A 14,816-nucleotide genomic window follows, 5' to 3' on the forward strand; every position below is an offset into this window, starting at 1 on the left:
TCTCTCTCTCTCTCTCTCTCTCTCTCCCTCTCTCTCTCTCTCTCTCTCTCTCTCTCGTGCTCTCTTTTTTTCTTCTTTTTGTTCTGCCTAAAGTAAACACACAACTCACTCTATGTAATTTATCCACAATAAAAGGTCAGGCGGGTTAGTTACCATGGTGATGGCTTTGGTTTTCTTTTTTTGTTTTTTTTGAAAATTCTAAGCCCCGTGCAGGCTTACACAGCTGCAAAGAGTAGGAGTGAAATGCTGTATAATGGTTACTCTTAACGCCCTCCATAAAAGCTTTTCTTTATTAAATCCCTTTGTTTATTCTTTTTATAATTTTTTTTTTTTGTTTTGGTCTCACATCAACAGACAACTAAACTGATTTATTCAACTAATTATGAAGGATGAGATAATAAGAATAGTTTTACATTAGTTGAAATACATATTACAGCTGTGGGAGACATAGTTTTATTTTTTTAAGTGGATCTGGAGAAATACTTAATAAGAGATATTTGACATAAAGAGAGATGAATGATTCTGTTTGATACGATGGATTCAGTAATATCTTTTAAACTGACTTCAGCCCAGTGACCTCACTGGCACTGTTTTCATTAGGATTTTCCAACCAATGCCGCCCCCTAGTGGTTTAAACAGAAAAAAGTCTCTTTTTTTGCTGTTTGTTTGTTTGTTTGTTTGTAATCATTCGAGCATTCTGTTTATGATTTTATGTTTTTGCCATGGTCTCCTCTTGTCTGATAATGTCTACATTAAGGGTGGAGACAAAGTACTCATTCAAAAGTTTCATCTTATAGGCTCAGCTTCATGTTTAACTTCAGTTTAACCTTTAAGCTTGCCATGGCACAGAAATGTGATCAACTGGAAGGGGTGTCTAAAGCTTTGAATCAGCCAATTTTAGATAGTTCAGATTTTAAAAGTACTAAATCTGAGTTTCAGAGGTAATATGTTCAGTTTGTGCTGTGTAAATTCTCTCATAACTGCTTCCAGCTAAGTGGTCTAATGTTAAAATCTTAAAATTCATCTTTCCAGAATAACCTTTCAAAACTCCAGAATTCTGTAAACATGAAGTCCAATGATAAACTTGTCCTTAAAATGCCAGAGAGAGAAAGCTGGACACCAGAAAAAGTGATGGCCACTGCACATGACAGTTATGATTATCTGGGCTGCCATAAACAGTTAATGTGAACCATCTTGCAAAGCTGTTAAGGAACAGTTCAAATAGGAAGAGCTCAACAGAGGACATCACTATGGGGCAGAGAAGAGCTTAACTGAGAACAGTTCGGGGGGAAATAAAACCTGATGAAGTGTAAGGGTGGAAGGTTGCTGTGTTTGAAAGCTCTAGGCAGCTGGATGCATTGGACTTTAGAGCTGCTCTCCATTGCTGTTCACTAGCGAGGGCAGACTGAGAAACAGAGCATTGGACCTCTCCCATTTAAAGTTAGCCTAAGGCAAGGGCGTCCAGCAGCCTGAGGAGGAATGGGGGAAAGTTATCGCCTTCAACGGCATGATGACAATCAGGTCGAAGGGGTGAACGGGGGAGAGGAGTGGGAGACTGTAGTGGGAAATAACTGAGGTGTAATGTTAGCCAATCAGGCCGATTACAGACTGAGAAAACATATGATGAGGACTCTGGATCACACCAGAGAGAAAGATTGACATTTACCGTCTAAAGACAGGAGGCTTTCATTTTCATTGCTCAAACAGTGCGTGGATGAGTGAGATAAAACGTTTTTCATCTCATTTATCAGTATTAACGAGTTTAATACTGGTAAAGTCTTGTAAATAACTAATGTAACTATTTGGCATGTTAAATTAATTAGCTGTTTTAATTGGAAGGTTTCATCAGATTATTCTGAAAAGTTATTGAATATGCCTCTACACTTCATTTCTATGCTTCCCATGTGCATGCTGAAAAAATTTGTATTGCTTTTGAATTACTAATAATTTTGTCCTCTCCCACTATGTTAACAACCAAGATCAAAGTCCCGTCTATATGACCGACTGCAACTCTACCGCAGCGTAAAGTGGGCGATAATGGACGTACCCTCTTTGTAGAATTAATAACCTAACACGTTCAATCACAAAACAAACGCTCAAATCTACTTTCAATGTTCATTTAGTTAACCTCACGCGAATGTTTTTAATCTAGCTGTTTTACATGGAAGAAAATGCTGACATATGCCAATGTCGGAATTTACGAATCGTAGTCGGAACTATTTTTTAAGAGCTTGTTCTACACGGAACGCAGTGCAATATGGCGGAATTCGTGTAGTTGACAGGGATTGAAGCACAATTATCAACCTGTAATTTCACTTCGGTATTTTTTAAGCATGATAGTATTCAGGTAAGTGTGAACTGAAAACAGAGGTGATTCTCCCATTATGCAGTTTACGAAATTTTACAACTTTGCAAACTGTCAACTGTCACTTTCTTGTTTGAAGCATATACACAGCCCAAATGTACCGATGCTCCGAGAGGTGGAGACATAGTACTTTTCCACCTTTCTTCACAATAAAGGCCAAACATTTTGTGACATTTTGAGTCTCAGAATCTAAGCGTAACATAGATCAGCCTGATATTCTGTGTAATTCTGTATTTTCTTTTCCTCATTAGTCTCGTGCAGTGAACAGATGTTAGAGCTGTCAAAGACAATGTTTCCTGTGAAACGGCTCTTGAAGCCGCATTTGTCTCCTTTGCGGGCTACGCGAGGCGTCCACAGTCTGGCTTCAGTGCAGTCAGCCTGTCAATTACCAGAGAAGAAACGCCAAGGCCTTCTGTTCCCCTTCAGCGAGCTCCAGCCGTACTTAGACAGGCAAGTGGACCCAGGGAGCTTCCAGCTCTTTCTGCCCAGCGTGGAGGACCTCAGACATGCAGAAAAACTCTTCACGCCCACCGCCAAACATCAAATCAACTATTTCACCTCGGCCGTTAGAACTGACCACGCGCCCGTGCTAAAACAGCCTGAGGTGAGAAGCTGAGGTTGAAGAATTTGTCTGAGATGTCTGTGGTGTGTTTACAGTGCTAGTGCTGTAGATCGCTGTTGGGGTTCGGGGTTCGGGGTTCGGGGTTCGGGGTTCGGGGGGGGGGGGGGGGGGGGGGGGGGGTTCTCCGCTGACGTTCCGTAACGTAAGTTTGTGCTGTGCAGGTATGTTTCATCGGCAGGAGTAACGTAGGGAAGTCTTCTCTCATTCGAGCGCTGTTCGCACTGTCTCCTGACGTGGAGGTGCGCGTCTCCAAAACACCGGTAAGCAAAGGAAGAGAAAAAAGAAGGAACGGAAATAACTTTTTTTTTCTTCTTTTTTTTTTTTTGGTATTTTCATCTGTCTATCTTCTCCTCCCTTCCCACAAGCTGGTAACTTTTTTTCATGATTTCTTAAGGGCCACACAAAAAAGATGAACTTTTTCACTGTGGGAAAAGCCTTCACTCTGGTGGACATGCCAGGATATGGACATAAGGCACCGAGGGACTTTGTGGACATGGTGGAGCCTTACCTGAGAGATCGCAAAAAGTACGAGAGCGCTAACGTTTTGTTGTAGAATTTCAAAACTGTTGATTGCAGGGCTAAAATCTCTTTATGGAAAGAGTGATGAGGACAGTGTAAGCTAGACTGTATTGGCCAGCTGTTTCAAAATCATACAGTCACATGTGCTCGCACATATCTTTACATAAAGAATGGCCTTATGGAAACTTCTCGCATACACCCACAGCCGGTACTCCCTCAAATGCATCTTTAGTTTGTTTGGAGGGTTGCTTTGTGTCTTTTCTAGTTTTTTTCTGTTCTTGTTGTCTTGAAATTAATGTTTTTGCAAATTTGTTTGGAGGCGTGTGTGAGAGGAAGGATGCTCTTTAAAAGCGCCCTGTCTGTGCTAATGAGATTTGTTCGTTGAGTTTCTCGGAACAGATTGTCCATGAGCAGGTTTAAAACTGTTCAAATCTCTCCCATGTTTCCCCTTTGTTACCTGATTTCAGTCTGGTCAGAACGTTCCTGTTGGTGGATGGGACCGTGGGGCTACAGAAAGCAGATCTGGTTGCCGTGGAGATGTGTGAGGAGTTTTGCTTGCCTTTTGCAGTGGGTTCTCATCTCGTGTTTTTCCCATACACAACCACCAGATGGCAGTGCAGCCTCACTTAATTGTCTCAGCTTTGCACGCGTTAGCTTCATGCTTTATTAGTTTTTAAGAGATGCTTTGAATTATCTCAGTTTCAGTCAGTTGCTGTACTATCTCAAGATTCTGTAGCACTAGAATTAGTTTTAGTAAGTTGAAGCGGTCAAATTAATTCCCAGTGGAATTTTTCTTGTTCGCTGCTGTATTCATAAACAAGTAGAATGAATAAAATGAATAAATGAATAAAAGTTCATATTTAAGTTTATTAACAAATCTCTCTCTCTCTCTCTCTCTCTCTCTCTCTCTCTCTCTCTTTCTTTCACACTCTCTCATGCTGTCTTTCTCTTTTCCTCTGTCTCTCTCTGGCCTACATCCTCAATACTTTCCTGTTCTCATGCCCTTTCTATCATGTGTACCTGACATTTCACCTCCCATAAAAAAATAACTTTTCATCAAATGAAATGTCTTTCCTCATTTCTCATTTCCTCATCTCTCTCTCTCTCTCTCTCCCTCTCTCTCTCTCTCCCTCTCTCATACATAGATGGTGCTGACTAAAATTGATAAGAGCAGACAAGGTTTATTACTAACCCATTTACTGCAGCTGAGAGACTTTGTTAAGACCCAGACTCAAAGCTGCTACCCTCAGCCCTTCCTGGTCAGGTACAGCAAACACATTATCATGCACGCACAACACTAAGTCTCCACACAGACAACACCATACTACATATCCACATTAAGCCGCAGGTCTGCTAATACAGAGGGGTTTCAGGGGTTTTATTTCGCTCAATTTCAGAGGCAGTAAGCCCTCAAGGTCTGTTTCATACACAAACACACACACACACACACGCGTGCGTGCATGTTTCAGCTTAACCGTTGTTCTTCAGGAGTGGTTTTTGTGACTTTGTTTCCCCCTTCCTGTAACACATTGTCTCTCCTCATTATGCATGTTACATTACTGACTCAACTTGGGACATCCGAGCGATAACCCCAAATGAGTAATGTGACCTTGACGCACTTTCTTCCAGTGAATCCCTGTAGTGATCCTATCAGTGACTGGCACTATTTATCAGCTCTCTTACCTCTGGTCCCTGAGCCCTCAGATCTTTATCAGAGAGAGAGGAGAAGGAAAGGCAAGGCTGTGGGTTAAACGGTGTGAATGAGATCAGTTGGCTGTTGTTTGTTCTGATAAGATAACATAAAAGGTTAACAAGAATACACACACACACACACAGAATCCCTCTGAAACAGAATGGTTTCATACTGAGACTATGCACTGTAGACTCCTGGGGTGACTAACTTCAGGGTTGGCAAGCCTCAGGGCCTTGGGAGCAGGCGTGTACAGAAGTACATGTCTGTGAGATAAGACTGGGATAAGTGAGACACTAGCCAGCTACTTTAGAGTCATATATACCTCCATGTTCTCTCCTATATCTTAACAGGAGGCTTAGCCAGAGAGAGAGAGAGAGATATGTGCCTCTTCTCACATACACACCTGGAACGTTTTATTTCTTTCTCCTCCTCGTACACAAGTATGAAACAGTCAGCACTCTTATAGACAGACTGAAGTTCAGCTAGAGAGTCAACGTAAATGTTTTACACGCATGTGAACCAATCAGCATACTATTCTAGTGTTCTTGAAATTGATGTTTTGTAAAAAAAAAAATATATATATATATATATATATATATATATATATATAGTTGAGATTCAAAATTGTTGTTCACATGACTGAAATTTCTCTCTCTCTCTTTCTCTCTGTCTCTCTCTCTCTCTATTCCCTTTTTCCTCCTCCCTCTTTGTGACTGACAGCTCAGTCCAGTTTTCAGGGATCTACCTCCTCAGATGCTTTATAGCCCATGTGACGGGGAACCTCCAGCTTGGTTCCAAACTGACCTGAGATCAGCTTACACAGTCTAATGGTTCAAAAAAGACATTCTGGATGGATGGATGGATGGATGGATGGATGTGAACTCATCTGGATTGCAAGTGTTTTTGCCATAATGCCTTATTTTTATATTTATTAAAATATAAATATATATATATTTATTAGTATTTGACGATCACGGAGCATCCTGGGGGCAGTTTTGGCTGTCTGTGAGAGCGTGTTTGGAGGAACAGAACTGACATGTGCTTTGCTTGTTTTCGTCCTGTGAGACTTACACTAAGGAAGTGGGTTTAGATCTCAGTAACCTTTGCTCTCTGATCTCTCTGGTGTCACACGGACTCTCACAGTACGCTAATTCTCGTCACCAAATCTCTCTCTCTTTTTTTTTTTTTTTTTCTTTTGTTTTTTTTTTTGTCTCCATGACAAATGTAACACCTTCCTATGTTTGCTGCACAGACATATTGAGCCATGAATGAAGCTGTTGTTGACGTGTGTGTCTCTGGGGAACTATGTTTTTTTTTAACACTTTCACACTCCTTAAGAGAATAAATTCCTTCACAACAGCACTTGGGTATTTATGTCTGTTACAGAATGGACAAATTCCAGACATTTGTCCCGGTTTAGGATGTGGTCCCTCGTGTTGTAAATTCATCTGTTTTTATCAAATTTGTGTATAATAATAATAATAATAATGATGATGATGATGATGATGATTGTATTTTGTTTTCACACCGGAGACCTTAAACCCAAGTAGAATATATTAGTCAATCAGACCGTTTTGGCCGGATGACCTGTACCGCACAAACACCTTTTGACCCCTTACCGATACTTAATGTGGCCTGTTGCTAAAATCTGACCCAGCGTGTCTCTGTTGTTAGGTCCTACCTGTGACCTTTTTCGGTTAAAATATGTTATTACTCTGAAACATTTCATTCAGTTCAAATAAAAAAAAAAAAAAAAAAAAGACACACCACTCGTGACGCCGTCCCCATGTTGTCTTTGTTCTTTTCTTTCTCATAGCTTCATGTGCCTCGCACTCAGCAGGTGTTTTTGTCAGAAGATTTTCTCACTCTGCAGGACAGTGTGTCTGCTCCTCTCCAACCAATAGGAGCAAAATGTTTTCTGAGTTTTCAGCCATTACTTGTAGTAAATCTTGAGTTTTTATATTTGTGTGTGTGTGTGTGTGTTAGTGAATGAGTTTCAGGTATCGGCTCACATTTTACAGATATTAGCTGAAACATTACGCTGTTCTTGTGTACAGTTAAAGGAGAAAAACAGTTCTGTGTATATAGTGTGCCAAAAGCTAATTAATAAACTATTGGGCAGGGAATTCTCTCAAAGTTATTTACTTGCCTGTGATTATAACTGTCTGCTTCCCTGAACTTGATCAGAACACTGGTGTAGGAGATCCAGTCCACTGCTCATTGAGAATGCTGTTAAATTCTTAAATATTTTATTATTTATTATTATTTTATTTTATGTATTTGTTTTCATTCTACAGGTGAAAAAAAACCTTTAGAATGTTTTCCTATGAATGTGTCATGTTCTGAAGTTGACAGTGTGTTTCAAGCAGTGAAATTTTTTTACACATATTTTTCTAACCAACCACTGCTGCTTGGTTTTGTATAGATTTAATTTTGTTTCAATTTTACACGTGTTTATGTATATAGGTGGGTGTCTTTTTTTTCTGGATAAAATTTGGAATACAGTAAGTTTGTTCAGCCGTGGTTATGTTGAAAGAGGCGCATGTGACAATGTGAGTTAATGTGTTAAACATCACCCTCTGAGTGAAAAAAGCACAGAGAAGACGAGATTTTTGTGTGAGGAGACAAAGCCATAGTCTCCAGCTACATGGACAGATGAAATTAAATGGACCACTGAATTCTTGTAACGACACATTCAGGTAGATGACTTTAATCTTTTTTCACCATTTTTGCTTCAAACTTGTGGAATAATATGTTTGGATTTAGTCAAACAGATAAAAGAGCAGTTGATTTATTTAAAATGATCTCCATTCAGTAAAAGAGCAGTTGATCTTTTTAAAACGATCTCCATTCAGTATGGCCATTTGATAAGTTAGGATTTTGTTCTTAACAAAATGTCTAGGTTGTTTCGCCATGTAAACAATCTAAATTCATGCCCTGTACGTGTTCATGGTGAACAGTGTGTTTAACAGAGTCAGAAATCCAGCAGTGAACTTTGTGCATGCTTTCTCAAACCATCTCCAAGTGTACTGAGCGCTTTGGGTTTTTAAACTTTAACTTTAGGTACAGTAGAAACACACACACACTTGTATGTGTGTGTGTGTGTGTGTGTGTGTGTGTGTGTGTGCTCACGAAACAAGTACAAGAGTGATATACCGCACATTCCTTTTCTCATATCTGTGTGTGTGTGTGTGTGTGTGTGTGTGCTCACGAAACAAGTACAAGAGCGATATACCACACATTCCTTTTCTCATATCTGTAATGGGACCATTATATAAATATAAATATATATATATTTTTTTTTTTTCCTCTCTCCCTTTTTATGTGACCAGTTTATGGCATTTAGTTTTACTGTCCTCATTCTTCTGAGGACAGTAGACACACCCATGGTCTTATATGAAGGAGGCATCTTTTCCAATGTCGTGCAATGGTAGATCTACAACTGCTGCTGGTGGTGATGATGATGACGATGATGATGGTGATGGTACATAACTTAAAAAGCACAATAAAATTTAAGTGCCACTAAGTTATAAAAAAGTAAAATGTTGCAATCACATTTATTGTCCCTAAACCTGGAGCAATGACAGTCTCTCTTCTTTTTCTTCTCGTGTTATATGAGTTTGAATTTGGACACTGACCCCATAAAAATCTTTAGCATCAGTTAATTTTTGATTTTTTTTTTTTCCTCAACCCACCTTTTTTTTTTTTCTTTTTGGGTTGCCACAGGCAGGTATTAAAGCTGCATGCAACAGACAGACGGTCTCTGTGCACCTCCAGTCACCTGGGATATAGGAGAAGGAACAAGTGAGACTGAGAAAAAGAGAATGTGTCAGAACTGAGAGAAAGAAGATCCAAAGACAACGGAATCAATTCCATTTCGGAATCTCAGAGCAGTCTCACCGAACGACCCTAAGGAAAACAACATTCCTCTCCTCTTCCCCTACTCATTCTGTGTGGAATCTACAAGTCAAATTCAAAAAATATTCTTCTAATTTCAGATTTTTGCTTTTCATCAATTATTTCTTAAACTAAAGCTTTTTTTTTGTCGCCATGGCTTTCTACACTGCCACCAAAGTACCCGCAGTTTGTTCGCCCAATGCCACCGTGTGCAAGGGCGCTTCCTGCCTCGTACCAGCTGACAACTTTAACGCCGTGCTGAGTGTGACTCTGAGCGTGGTCCTCACGGTTCTTCTGGCCATGGTCATGTTCTCCATGGGTTGCACCGTGGAGCTTCAAAAACTGTGGGGGCACATCCGACGACCCTGGGGCATTTTCATTGGCTTCCTGTGCCAGTTCGGCATCATGCCTTTCACGGCATTCATCTTGTCGCTCATCTTCAACGTCTTGCCCGTCCAGGCCATCGTCATAGTCATCATGGGCTGCTGTCCCGGAGGCTCCAGCTCTAACGTCATCGCTTACTGGCTGGAGGGAGACATGGATCTGAGGTGAGATCAGGGTGATTGTGGCCTGTCTTATGCATTTGGGTCTTCTTCAAAAAGCCTTCATCCTCAGCTATAACGTCAGACATAGTCCTCCGTCCATCAGCTTATGTATATGTATATGTATATGTATATATTTTACCTGATTTCACAACTGTCTGTTTAAACTGTTTGCAAGAAGGAATGTGCAGAACATGAACATCAGTCAGCAACCTGTTATGGTTTTAACAGATGCATATAATCCAATGACCTTCCCAATTGCAGATCACATATAATCAAATGATTAATATTTGTATCGATATCGTTGTTCAGTGTGTTCAGTTTGTGCTAAAAAAAAAAAAAAAATGGGTGGAATGCATAAATTACATGTGGAAGTTCTTTACTTAATTTTCACCAGGCAAAATTATATCTGGATCAAGTAATCACATTTATTTAAAAAAAAAAAAAAAATTGAATCCACCAAGAAAGTTAAAATGATCTTATAAAAGAACTTTTTGAGTCCTGTGACTGATTATGGAAAGTGATGTTATTAAATAACACTGCATATTTGTCTTTATTCTACAGCATCAGTATGACGACCTGCTCCACTATCCTGGCCCTGGGAATGATGCCTCTGTGTTTGCTTATCTACACCTCTGTTTGGACCTCTGCAGACACCATCCAAATCCCCTATGAAAGCATAGGTAAAAACAATGCAATACACAAAGCAGCAGAATACACTACTATAAACTCTCTATGACTTCATGGGTAAAATTAATCGAATACACTATTGAAAATTCTCTATGACTTCATAGGTAAAATCAATAGAATACACTACTGAAAATTCCCTATGACTTCATAGGTAAAATCGATGGAATACACTGTTGAAAATTCTTTATGACTTCATGGGTAAAATCAGTAGAATACACTACTGAAAATTCTCTGATTTCATTGGTAAAATCAACAGAATACACTATTGAAAATTCTCTATGACTTCATAGATTTCACTTTTATACATTCTCTACGACATCATAGTTAAGAACAATAGAATAGATTGTTACAGATCCCCTGTGTTAGCACAGGTATGACTGATGCAGTATACTAGGATCCGAATAAACCATTTAAATTCACTTAGACACTTTTACTTTAAGACTTAACTGCACACAGACCCTGTCATAATCTGATGAATATCGCAGATAGCGTAATGAAAATCTGATACAGATCTCAGAACAGTAAAAAGGCAGGTGGAATATGTCAATAATCTACTAGACTTAACACCTCAGACTGTGATATGTGATTTAAATCATGTCTGATGTGATTACATAATAAGATATATCTGCCTTTCCGTGCCTTATCAGGAATCACCCTTGTGAGTCTGCTTGTGCCTGTGAGTTTGGGAATGTACGTGAAACACAAGTGGCCCAGACAAGCCAAGAAGATCCTCAAGGTAAGACTGGCGAGTCCTCATGAACCTTTCATAGTTAATCTGTAACAATATGAATTGTGGGTATTGCTATCTTACTATTTTATGGAAGTATACTAAGCATGGTTCTCAACTCATTTAGGCTGGTGAAAAAAGACCACTGTCAAAAAATACACATGCTTACATATTCAACAATTCATACAAAGACTAAATTAAAATAAACAGACACTGTACAACAGAAACAAACTAAATCCCAAACTGTTTCATTGACATGTGTTTGTGTAGGTTGGATCCATTGTGGGGATTGTCCTTATCGTCATCACTGCTGTAGTGGGAGGTGTTTTGTATCAGTCCTCCTGGGTTATCTCTCCGTCTCTCTGGATCATTGGAGCCATCTACCCTGTGGTTGGGTACAGCCTGGGCTTTCTAATGGCTCGCTTCGTTGGCCAACCATGGCACAGGTAAATAAAAAACAAAGTACCTGGGCGAAAGTCAGGGCACTAGATCTCAGACCACGTCCGTTTCCATACACAAGACACATTATAGTTTGTAGTACAAAATCAGAAGTTAGGTTTGCTGTACCTGTATGTCCACCTAAGAAACCAGCCCCTTGTGGACCGGCGACTGCTTTCCATTGACAGTGCTTTCCTCGTTCATGTCAAGTTACATAATTTTGAGTATCATTGTATTTTTATCGTTGTCTTATATTAATTACGATATTATTGCCGATGATTTAAATATTTGCTGATGTCGTTTTGTGACGCGTTACGTGAAAACGAATTCGTTTCGCTGACCGATTTGTCCTTTGACTTTAGATGCCGCACCATCGCCTTGGAAACGGGAATGCAGAACTCACAGCTCTGTAGCACTATTGTGCAGCTGTCCTTCTCTCCTGCAGAGCTGGAGGTGATGTTTTCCTTCCCTCTCATATACAGCATCTTCCAGCTAGCCGTGTCTGGGTTTGCTGTCCTAGGTAAGAAGACAATTTAAAACTACCTTCTTTTTTTTTCTTTTTTTTCCCTTCTATTCTATCCTTGGCCTCACGACTGTTGGGAAATCATGCAGTTTGGCTTATAGTACCACCCCACTTTAGAGGTCCTTTGCGTGGTTGGGTATTGATTCTGGCAAAACAGCTTAATACGTGTCCTCAAATTATGTACGTAATAAAGTCACACTGACAGCCACGAATACGTTGTTTTGGTCCTCATGAAAATTCTCTCGGTAAAATACAACAAAGAAACGAGAAAGGTGATCGTTCAAGGTGAACATTTGTTACGGCACTTTTCGTACTGTTGTAAAATCTAACCGCTTTACAATCACGACTGCAATATGTCAAAAAGACATTGTTTATTTTGCATTAATATGAAAGGGAAAAAAATTGGCATTGTAACAAGACAATCCCTGTTTACTCCGCAGGCTACACTCTGTATAAGAGATCTTGTAAAAAGAGTGTTGGTGAAGATGAAGAGAAAGGAGAAGAAGATGACGGCGCCGCCGAAAAGGAAAAGCAGAGCTATGCCTTGGATAACGGTGGCTTTGAAGACGAGAGAAACGACAAATAAACAAAAAGGCACAGACACCAAGTTGTAAGATAGAGTAAACTCCCTTCTACCATGCAGACTTTTACATCTCAATGCAAATAGCGTTACCTCATCAGGCTTGAGGTACGCACTGCTGGGCCCGTCCATGCTATTGATCTTTCTACCAAAATCTCATAATGTTTCCCTGTTTCAAAAAAAAAAAAGGAGTTGACAGAACCCTCCCAAGCGTGATAGATCATCAGAAATCAACTGTTTATGTTCGCAGTGTGAATTGAAAACTTCTAGAACTGTAAGACTTGGGTCGGTGTGTACCTATGTAGTAGAGGTTTAAACTGAAGTTTCTCTACATCTGCACAAGCTTGGGTTCTCACTACTTTTCTTTCTGCTGTTGGGCCACAGTGAAGGCTCAACCCAACACTCAACCAGATCACCTTTAACAATATCATTGAAACCTCAAGTTATTCATTGAAAGAGCATGTATTTATATTCCAAGTTAATGCAAATGTAAGCTACTTTACTCAAATACCTACACCATAGTATTTTCTAGTCTGATGTGTAATTTAAGTAGATTTTATCTTTAAGAATTTGATACTTGTATTATTTATGAGTGATGCTAAGGGTGACTGTGATATGTGAGGAGTGCATTGTATTTTTAATATTTTTAATTAAGTTGTTTGAAAACAAAATCCTACATGTTAAGCATTAAGAGTTGTTTTGTCAACCTGAACACCCAAAATGAGACAAATCCAGGCTCATTTTGAGAGTGTTGCCTTGTAAGAGACACATTTACAATTCATCTCACTGTAAATGAAGTTTAAACAAAATAATAAAACAATTTTCTTATTAAACAGTGTATTGGTAAACATTTAATTCAATGCCCCGGTCTTAAGATGAAAACAATTTAAACTCCTCTGAGTAAAACACTCGCTTGGTCTTCAGAGGGTTTTTTTTCTACACTTTTATTTTTTCTACTTAAAAAATACACACAAGTCAGGTTTTTTTTAAATCCTGTTGAAGTCAACATACAGCCATTGGCACTGAATCACTGAAAACGCAGAAGAGCTAAAAGGAGAGAGAATTGAACAAACACAGTTAGCTTTAAGAATCCTCAAAAAACGATAAATTCCTTCAACAGTTTTCAGAAGTATGAAGTGGTTCCGTTTGTTCTCTGAATCCACTTTAGTAAATATCTAAGAGGCCAAATGTGGTCGCATCTCTTTTCAGTTCTGCTTTTCAGCGCATGACAATCTTGTATACCGACATCTGGGACATCAAAACTTTTTTGTTTTGATGTCTAAGTTTTGCTTAGACTTTTTCTCCTATAGCTTAAGTCTCATCAGTATTTCTTAGGTTGGAATTTCCTGGACATTTTCCTTAATCTATCTTTTAACTCAATATAATATAATACAATATAATGTAACATAATAACCACCAGAGAATCTGCATATTTTGTAACATGTAAAATCTGCCTTGTATTTAGGAATCATATCAAATGAAAGTCTGTTGTGTGTATATTTAGGATATATGCGCTGTGCTTGACAGTGACAACACAGGAAATAAGGACCTGAAAATGTCAGTCACAGTTAGGGTACACTGAGCACTATGTAACCTACTTTGTTTTTATTTTTCTCACCCCCAATTCACCAACCCAACAGAGTCTTTATGCAAATCACGCTCTGTCGCTGCATACACTACAGACCACACCAAAGAGTAGTTTGTCTTTACGTGGAACTGCCATTTTCTGAAACCACCTTGTGTCCGTGAAATTTTAAATCCCCAAGAAATCACATAAAAAAGATTTTGATGGTATTTATTTACCTCTAGAGACAGTTGTTACATACAGAAGATGAAGATCATGCTGTCCTTAATTCAAGTCTTGATTTTGTTATTTCTTAGAGTGGATGGGTGGCTGGCTAAAAATTGTCTTTTTTATGAAGATGTGAAAGACTGGCCTGTTGCCACGACCTGTTATGGGGAAAGAAACACAGCGTTCTGCTATCGAGTCACGGATATCAAAAAAGATCTCGCCGGTCTTCCTTCACGCTTGCAGAACCTCTGTATTCAAATGGATCTGCAGTCTCGCAGCCCTCTGACTTCAGGGACGTTCCTCAGGTTCCATTCTCTTGAGTCCCTCAAAATCACCGGCTGTTTTTCCACAATCCATGATGGAGCTTTTCAGGGTCTTTCAGCCTTAAAAGTCTTGGACCTGCGGCATGTGAGTCAGTCTAGGTGTTG

General features: G+C 39.4%; 2 protein-coding genes across 2 annotated transcripts; both read left to right on the top strand.

Annotated features, from left to right (window-relative positions):
• Nucleotides 1-2,654: 2,654 nt before the first annotated feature.
• Nucleotides 2,655-6,007, top strand: gtpbp8 (GTP binding protein 8). Its single transcript, XM_030787266.1, has 6 exons — nt 2,655-2,969; nt 3,149-3,247; nt 3,382-3,512; nt 3,974-4,073; nt 4,652-4,770; nt 5,920-6,007. The coding sequence occupies exons 1-6, from the start codon at nt 2,655-2,657 to the stop codon at nt 6,005-6,007; spliced, it is 852 nt and encodes a 283-aa protein (XP_030643126.1).
• A 3,242-nt stretch (nt 6,008-9,249) lies between these two features.
• slc10a2 (solute carrier family 10 member 2) lies at nt 9,250-14,178 on the top strand. Its single transcript, XM_030786619.1, has 7 exons — nt 9,250-9,644; nt 10,203-10,321; nt 10,976-11,064; nt 11,326-11,501; nt 11,856-12,013; nt 12,457-12,582; nt 14,123-14,178. Exons 1-7 carry the CDS (start codon nt 9,250-9,252, stop codon nt 14,176-14,178), a joined length of 1,119 nt encoding a protein of 372 aa, XP_030642479.1.
• Nucleotides 14,179-14,816: the final 638 nt, after the last annotated feature.

The sequence above is a fragment of the Chanos chanos genome, chromosome 10 (assembly GCF_902362185.1).
Source record: "Chanos chanos chromosome 10, fChaCha1.1, whole genome shotgun sequence".
NCBI lineage: Eukaryota > Metazoa > Chordata > Actinopteri > Gonorynchiformes > Chanidae > Chanos > Chanos chanos.